We start from the raw sequence: 9399 nt of genomic DNA on the forward strand, positions 1-9399 counted from the left end.
TGTCTGCTTCGTAAACCACTCCGGCGTATTCGCTTGACACGCAGAATTCAGATTACTGAGAGCTCCCAGGTTAGTGATGGATCGTCGCTCGTTGGAGAAGAAATTTTGGACGAAGCACGCCTTCGGAATATGGAAGCGCAAGCCTCCTACGGCAAGAAAAATATGGCGATTAGCGGGAGAAGCGGAGGAGCGCCCGACTGAACGTGCCGCGCTACCTTGCACCGTGGATTACGTGCCGCGCTATCTTGCACTACGTGACTCCGGCAGCGAAACCGACAATCGCCCTGTGCCATCGGCACCGATAACGCAGTCGACGGAAGACGCGCCAACGGAGGCTCCCGCGCCTGCCTCGGCGTACGGCTGCGCGAATAAGCCGAGATGATATCTTGGTCGACATAGCTCGTTGCGAGTAGACAAAATGGCGCAAACACAAAGAACGCAGCCCGAAGCACGGCAGCCACTCTGTCCGGCCGATGGCACGCGTAAAAGGAGGGAAAGCACCAACGCAACAAAATCGCCACCGCTTCACTCTTCGCGCCCAGTCGCGGCCTCCGCGCTGTCCGGCGCCACGTCCGCGCCTCCACACCAAAAGAGAAAGGGAGAAAGCGCGTGACTGCGCGCTGTTCTCTTTCGCGGCCGTCGGTGGGGCGGCGTTTATTTGTATCAACCGACACGGGTCAAAAATCTATTCATAACAACCATTCTCTAGCACGTTGCAAAGTAATGGAGCTCGGCCGGGACCACAGAAAAATTCGTATCATCCGGAAATTCGTATTAGCCGTGATCGTATCATCGAGATTCCACTGTATCAACTCTATGGGGTACGTGGTGGTGCCACGCAGGTGCCCGAATTATCGGGCATGTCCGAAAAATTGGGTGTCCGGAAAATTGGTCGTTGACTGTAATGCGGGAACGAAAGAGAGAAAGCTGGGCATCAGTGCGATAAGTTCACTCGGTTTCTTTTGTGGCGCGAGATTTGTACAACTGATGTTTAGGAAGTGTGAGAACTTTCGCCACACCTTGTATTTGAAGAACTTGAACCAGCACATTTATAACTTAAAGTGGCCCTGAAACACTTTTTTGAAGAAAGAAAATGTTGTATATGTGTTGTAGATGCTGCTGTGAACATGTGAGGCAAATATTACTGCACTGCATGCAGCAAAGAATATACAACCTTGTGCTAAAACAGAAAAATCGCTTGCTCTCGCAAATGCTGTCATGCAGAGTCATCGCTAGCATCGGGACCCACAACAGCTATTGGCTGATTTCGTGATCGCGAAAACATTTTCAATAATTCAATTATTGCTCATTTGAGTTAAATAAATGAAAAATAGGTATGTATGGAATCTCTAAAAGACGGGAAAATCATTTCATCTTTGCACTGCATGTAGCTGTGTCAGTTGCGCGCTTTGCCTTCGAAATGGCAGTGGCGTGCTGCGTAGTGTAGTCTACTGCGGCTGGCCACAGGATGCCGAGACCAGCCCTTTCATCGCCACAACACACAACTTTTGGCCGGCGCTTTGCCCTTTTGGCTTCTCTGCTGTGTAGCTTCCAGTGTGCTAGCGGAGACGAAAGAGAGAAAGCTGGGCATCAGTCCACTCTGTTTCTTTTGTGGCGCGAGATTTGTGAGACGATGTCCTTTGATAGTGAGGCACCGCTACGATTAGTCAGAAAAGTGTTTTCAGGGCCCCTTTAATTTTGAGAAAGCTTTATCCTTGTGGTGTCATGACCACGTTTTAGTTTAAGCCACATTTTGGGACAAGCCAAACCACCTACGTCCCAGCATCCTCAGTTTCACATATCTACACCCGTGAGCAAAAATATACAGACTACAGGGTTGCCGAAAAAATTGAATTTCTTAGTAATTAACTAGCATAAACAGGAATTGGCGAGTTCACTGAAAAGTTCGCAATGCCAAGTTTGGACTGCAGTCCTCAGTTTCGAGTTTCGTTCACAGGCAGAGGAAAAAATACTTTATCGCATAACCCCTGGTCCGTATACTTTTGCTCACGGGTGTAGATGAGTGGCAGTTCAGGATGTCTGTTCGGGAGTCCAGTTGAAGAACTCTTTGCCCTGTTCACCCCACCACGTACTCTGACTGGATGTCTCTTTTGTACATATGTTTTCACTCGCGCTGCGCGCTTGGGGGAAGCCTCGGTAGTGGCTTGACAATCGCATGCAGCTGGCAGCAGCTGAAGTTGGCGAGCCATGTGTGCACGAAGGAACACGCTAATGTGCCCGGCATGATTGGCCACATCTACAAACCACTTTCGCGTACAATCAGTGCCATAGCTGGCCGGTTACAGTAAGTCATAGCTGTGGTGGCTCCCTCATCGGGCTGCCTCCACATGTTGTGTACAGTGTAGTCCACTTATAACGATACCACATATAACGATATATCGATTATAACGATGAGTTGACATCAGAGTGTCAACTTATGCATTAGGGCTATGAGAAAAAAAAAACATATAACGATATGTTATTTATCGCATATCGGATATAACGATTGAAATTTCGCTTCTGGGCAGCGTTTTTCATGCAGAATAATCGTGAAATTTGCGTTCCTAAGTTGCCCTTAATCGAGACGGGGTAAAAGTTTGCCTACGCAAGTTCGTATCTGCCCCCATTACCGCGCAGCGCATCCTGCCCACGCGCCGATTGCGAACAAAAGCCACGAAGAGGATCACAAGTTGGCGCAGCGTGCACAAGATGGCGCCAGCTGCTTCGCGTCTGTGTCGCCGGCGGTTGTGCGAGTGTCCAGAGAGGAGGGGGAAGAAAGCGATAAGTGAGCGGCGTCTGCACAGCCTTCGCCGCCTATGCTCTCAGCGAGCGCGGAATGCGCCGCGAAAGCAGCGGAAAGTGCACCGACGAAGTGCAAAGCTTTGTCTCTTGAGACGAAGCTGCAAATTTTGCAAGACTCCAAGAAGTACGAGCTTGCGCAGTCGATGATATCGACGATTATGAAAACTGGGAGCGCCATGATCATGAAGGCTAGAAGCAGTGGCCATGCCGATAAACGGAAAAAGCGGACCTCGTGCGCCCGAACCAGACCACCATGGGCGAAACCAACACGGTGGAAGCCACTCACATTACCGAACTCTGTGAGCACGTCGCTACTGACGTCGCTATGAAATAGGAGGTGCTTCGATGGAGGAGTGTCCAAGTGCAGATAGTGCTGCCTCTTTCTGCGAAGAGATCTCCGACGGGGCGATTGTTGTCGCGAAAGACAGTGGCGTTGTGCGACGGAGGCAACAGCAGCAGCGGCAGTGACGACGGGATTGGCAATGGCCCGTCTTTGACACCGACCTTGATGTTCACCCAAAGTGCACTGTCGTTGATCGTTGATTGATCGCTCATTGATTTCATGCACGCTAAATTACAGCCGCCAGTGTTGGCGCAGCAGCTGGACGCGATGCACACGGTGGTTGCGAATCCGAAACTTCTGCGAAAGCAATTGCAGATATTTCTATTTCAGTGCGCCTAACGATTGAGACGCTATTCATAGGTATAAACATTTTATTTTTCACAGCCGACTTTCTAGAATGACAATTTTTTATCGCAAGTGGCAAATTTGGTTTCGGGATGGCAAATATATGTATATATATATTTTTTTTGTTTTTTGCGGCAGTCCAGATATAGTGATGATCAGTTATAACGACCGGATTTTTCGTTCTGATATTATAAGTGAATTGCACTGTAATTGCTCACTTTGACGGTTGCACCAGATTTATCTCTAGGCAGTGTTAATGGGAAGCTCCACGACTACGGCAGCTGACAATGACTCCTTTTGGGTGTGCAGGTGCCCTCGGCCAAGGCAGACACCACCGTGATCATGGCAGCCAGCTGTTCGTCGCGCCAGCAGTCTACCAAAGGTACAGCACTGGTCCGCAAGAGTCTCCCATGTGAGTCGCCTTCCTCCCGCACTGCCAGCTGTGCTTGACTTGACAGTAATGCGCTCTCGTGAATCGAAGGTGTACAGTTGGGGAACTTGACCACCAGACACTGCGGAATCGGCTTTTTAAAGCAAAGCTTTAAAAACCCGCAATAACGAAAGCCCGAGACACTGAAATCCTCGCCACAACGAAAAGACTCTAAACTGCAATCTTGCATCAACGAAACCTGCCAGAATGTTATACCCTATGTTATCTACCTGTGCAACGCTAACAGCGTACAGCAGAGTACAAAAAGTGCTTAAGAACACATTCTTTCTACTTGAATTGCGTAAAATGGCATTACAGTGTGGTTGCATGGCCGCCGCCATTTTGTTTACAAAAACAGCCAAGTGCGGGAAACACGTCATGGCTGCTATCTTATTTGTTAATTGCTCATTTCAAATGGCATGGCATGTCTCTTCTGGCATGCGACGGCAATTTTTGCATGCCTAGCACAATGCATAATCTGTGGCTTGGCGAGGAAAGTGCAGCAAAAACGAAGAATGTAGATTTGTTTATGGCACATGCGATGGCAGCTGCAGCATTGGCTACCAGCCTTTCGGCCGTGATTGAGCGATCATCCGAGGATGTGTGTCCCTTGCTTCAAGAATGCTAGTTTTGATACCGCCCAACAGGCATTGCTGGGAGGTTCAGCGTCACTGGACATAAATTTGCGCGAAGGTGCCATGTTTCTTGGTCTATCACTTTTGGAGGTACGAGTACAATCACTTTCACGCTCGGCAGTGGATGCGTCGGTGCCTATGGGGGACAGCATCTGCTCAAGGAACGCTGTTGCACGTGAGGAACGCTGTCGCTCCGCATCCAGATCTGAGTTACGCAAAACTTCACTTTCGGAAATATGATCACTTTAGCAATCGACCGAGAATACGTCTCCATCGCAGTGCCACCATTGATGAAGGACGCATGGGATGCACTTCATGCCGTCAGCAGTGTGGTTCTATAGCCTTGAGCAAGCTTGCCAAAGTAGGCTAACGGAATTTTGACAGTGAATTTTTTGTTGTGATGCATTCCTTATCTGTGCTGCCTCATTTCGCAAGAATAATCGCAAGAATAAAATTCTCGTGCTTTACCCGCCGATTTCGTAATTTCGTAACTAGATGCATTCTCAAAAATGGTGAGCTCGTAAATTATTTTGCTGCAGATTCATTGTATGGTGGCAGCGCTACTTTGACAAGGACTGAAAAAAGTAAAAACGAGACATGTGCTTAATTCTCAACTAATCTTCATTATGAAAAAAAAAGTTGAAAATTTTTTCGTTTGTGTATGTGCTGGAGGGCCAGCAATTGCACATTCTTCATGCAGTGGCCATTGTCTCAATGTGAGGTGCCATATTTCATTTGCTTAAGGACAACTGGGGACCCAACACCAGGGTTCGGGGTTATTTCACCTATATAGGGGCAATGCACTAGTAAAATGCTGTTAACTCGAAGTTGTGAAAATTGGAAAAATTTTTCCAAGATGGTGAAATTGCGAAGATATGATCCCGCTGACCATGCACAGACATGCAAAGCCCTTCCAAAATGGCGCCAGTAACTGCTAACTTCCCGACAAAAGCTTGGTATGCCAGGAGCATTATTCTCGGTCAACCCCTTTTGAGGATACCATAACTTTCACGAGGCTTGGTTCGAATAGTCACTTTCACATGACTCTGAACTGGACACCTAGTTTGCGGTGTCGGTGTTGGCAAGAGTGTCCCTGGCACTTTGTCGAGACACCCCGACGATTGATCCTAACGCGAGGACAGAAGCCCGTCATCCGAGGGGTTTGAAACTGGCTCCAAAGTTTGTGGAGATCTTTAATGGAAGGTTGCAGTGCCACAAAATTCTGCTTTCACTTTTTGATATCGCAGCTTCAGACAAAGTATGGAAACTTTTCAGTGATTTTTCCATGGCGTTCTTGCAGTTGAGATTTGGAGGTATCAGGAGCCAGTTGCAAAAACATTTCAGAGTAAGAGGTGAAAACACGTGGAGTTGGCATCACAGCAGCAGAAAATTTTGACATTCATTTATTTATTTAGTACATATTGCAGACCACATTGTGGTCCTTGCAGGACGGGCAGACATATTTAACTACAAGACTAGACATATATAAGTACGAAGATGTATGTAGATACATTCATGTTCTAAGGATAGTAATAAAAAAATACTTTTCTACAATATATTGCTCACAAAACACTCCGTGAAAAGAACAAACACAAAGCCTTAATCAATCCGTTTTTGCAAGTTGATTATGGTAAGCACAAGAGGGTGCAGAGCGATGTAAACTAGATAATAGCAGAAGTGATAATAGGCAACTAAGCGTTGCACACCAAAGGCAAGGTTGTTTAATTCAACAGCAAAGAAGACACATTTATGCAGACACATTCCCAGTGCAACGGAAATACAAAGCTTTTAAAAAAAAATTTGTCGGCCCTTCCACTCCGTGAAGATGGTTAACCAGAGAAGATGAAATGTGTGGCCCTGGTGTTTATCACTTGGATTATCCCGATGATTCGTTAAAGTATTTCTCAATTATGAAGTTAACACACATTCAGCTGCGGCGGAGAGAACGTCGCTTACAGTACGCCTGCAGTCCGCCGTTGTCACTTGCGTTCGATGTCTCGAGTTTGCTCGGCGGCGTGTTTAGCAGCATTCGCCCATCGTTGCCGCTTGCGATTCAGTGAAATTAAATCTGTCTGTTACGTAAGACAATGAATGGCTCACACCCCCGTAAACACGGCCTCCCCATTACGACGAAAGAAGAGAAGTGAAATTCTACACTGGAATGATTAGCGGGAACGCAGCCAGCTGTAGAAGCAGCCAACGAATGCGGGAGCAGTGGCATGAGCGTGTGCCGATCATGAGCGCAACCCAAGGGGCATTAACGAGCCAGCTGCGGAAAAAGACGACGATGCTACAGCCAATGCTGATGATCATAGTTTTCTGTACGCAGGCAATTTCGCCTAGATATATACGATTTCACCTAGACATATAAAGCTTCGCTTTAAAAACAACAAAAGCAAGAAAAAAAAGCGCACATATTCAAAAAGACAGTCGCATGTTGTGTGGTGCCGGCAGAGAATTCTATTCAGAAATGGTCCGTGGAAAAAACTTATAGGTGTCTGTCCTAGCATAGATAGGTATTAGTGTATCAGGACGATGGTGTCGTCTATTCCTTGTGGAAATAGGGCTTACATATAGTGAAGGGTCCAGAGCCAATTTTTGGTTAGATTATGTAAAAAATCTAGCTGGTATTTCTGTCTTTGTTCAAGCGAAGGAATGTCGTTGGCCAACATCAACTCTGACAGCGAGTCCGAACTTTTGAATTTGGAATAAATAAAACGAACAGATTTTCTCTGTATTATTTCAAGTTTGTTAATATTCACTTCAGTATAGGGGTCCCATGTGACACAAGCATATTGAAGTTTTGGCCGGACATAGGTCAGGTAAGTGAGTAGCTTAACACTTGAGGGGGCATTTCTAAGTTTGTGTTGCAGATAAGTTAGCTTGTTGAAGGCAGGAGAACATGTGTTGTTAATGTGAAGTTTCCAAGAGAAATTGTTAGTGAAAGTTACGCCAGGGTGCTTGTAACTCAACTTGCTTTAATGGAACAGATCCGATGTGATACGCGTACTCCATGGGATTATTTTTATGCTTTATGCTAAGAGAGAGAGCTTTATCTGTGTTTGCAGCCATGCCCCATTCTTCGCCCCACAAAAATATATTATTCAAGTTCTCTCTGATCATCCGCAGACTTAATAGTACGAAATACAACACAGTGTTGTTTCTGTTCCAGGTTTGACGACTGTAACAATGTCGTTAATATATAAAAAAACAATGGACCCAGGACACTGTTCTGGGGAACACCTGAAGCGATTGGTAGTTGTGACCAGAGTTGCGATTATCTGAAACATACTGTTGTCGATTATCCAGGTAGTCTGTAGTCCAAGTAATTATGATGTCTGGAAGGTTAATATTTCTTAATTTTAGAAATAGTTTATTGTAAATTACCCTATTGAAAGCTTTACTGAAGTCCAAAAACACAGCATCAATTTGACCTTTTGCATCTAAAGCTTTGGCGATTGAATTGACTACTATTACTAATTGCATGACAGTTGAATATCCCCTTCTGAAACCATGTCGAGCACTTGTTAGTATCGAGTTTTCTTCTAAGAATTCATTAATGCGAGTTGCGATTATGTGCAGTAGTTTTGACAATGGGCAAGGAAAGCAACACGGTAATGATCAGATAAACCATCTTCAGAAAAGGTTCGGTTTAAAAATATTGGATCTAATATAGAACGTGATGGCCCTTGCACATGCGTGGGTTCATTAACCACTTCGATTAGATGATGTTTTAGCATGTCAAAAATAATGTTAGCATTTGCATCAACCTTATTGTTTGCCTGGAGGAGCTCCCAACTGACACCAGGCAAGTTGAGATCGCTGATCAAAATTTTTTTCTTATTTTGTTCATTCACATCTGTTAATTTGAGGCTACTGCAGTTGTATTTATTCTATATTGCATTATACAAGTATTATATAAGTATCTTTTGTACATTTTCCTGTCAAATGTCTGCATTTTTGTCATACCTGTGTTACCCTGAGATCATTTGCTGTTCACCTTTTCTTGCTTGTCTGTTTGCCTACATGTTCTTAACAGGAGTTCTTTGCCTGGTCTCCTGCCACTTCTTATTTCATTTCACACGGATTTTTAGCAGAAGTGATTTCTCTCCTCATCTTGTGCCCTGGTGTTGCAGCGCCACGCCCCGCGCCAGTGCAACGTCCTGCAGGGCGGCTGTCGATGATGACCAAGCCTAGGGCAGTCCCGGTGCGGCCCAGTGCTGCAACTAGAACAGCGGCAGACACCACGTTTGCCAGGAATGCACAGGCACCAGTGAGACCATCGCTCGTCCCAAAAGGTTGCGAGCGACCAAAGGTGATGACCACTGATTTATTCCCACATCTGGACATGAAACTGTTTGTTCTTCAGAGGCTTTGAGACCAGTGACAGTCTCTGAGTGGGATAAACGAATAAAAAATGAACTGCGCTTGGTAAACCACAAATAATTGCTTAAAAGTCCCCCTGCCCCCCTACGAATACGACTATGGAAGAGAACTCTCAAATTGCGTAAATTGTGGAGAGCACCTGACAGTCCTGCACATTTCAATTGAATGCCCTCATTTTCATTGCGAAAAAGTGTGCCACTTTAAACAAATTTTGCACATTGTATACCTCTGCACTGTTTTCATTGAAGAAGCAATGTTTCCTATTGAAACTGTTTTAAAGGGACACTAAAGAGAAACCGGAATTTGAGCTTAAATGGTAGATTATCCTTTCACGATCACAGCCATACCATTCTTACTGCAAACAGATGTTTAATAAGCGAGAAAATAGCGAAAAACTGAAGAATAGGTGCTGACGCCCCTTCGAAATTCCCGCACTACGTGATGTGACGTCGGAGATT

General features: G+C 45.6%; 1 protein-coding gene across 1 annotated transcript in view; it reads left to right on the top strand.

Annotated features, from left to right (window-relative positions):
* LOC119431809 (uncharacterized) overlaps positions 1-8933 on the top strand; it is a 30669-nt gene extending 21736 nt beyond the window's left edge. Inside the window, exons 5-6 of the mRNA XM_037699272.2 lie at positions 3800-3902; positions 8692-8933. Of these exons, the coding sequence (XP_037555200.1) occupies positions 3800-3902; positions 8692-8933 (345 nt within the window). The remainder of the gene's footprint in view (positions 1-3799; positions 3903-8691) is intronic.
* The last annotated feature ends 466 nt before the right edge of the window (positions 8934-9399 follow it).

This window comes from Dermacentor silvarum, chromosome 10 (assembly GCF_013339745.2).
Source record: "Dermacentor silvarum isolate Dsil-2018 chromosome 10, BIME_Dsil_1.4, whole genome shotgun sequence".
Taxonomy (NCBI): domain Eukaryota; kingdom Metazoa; phylum Arthropoda; class Arachnida; order Ixodida; family Ixodidae; genus Dermacentor; species Dermacentor silvarum.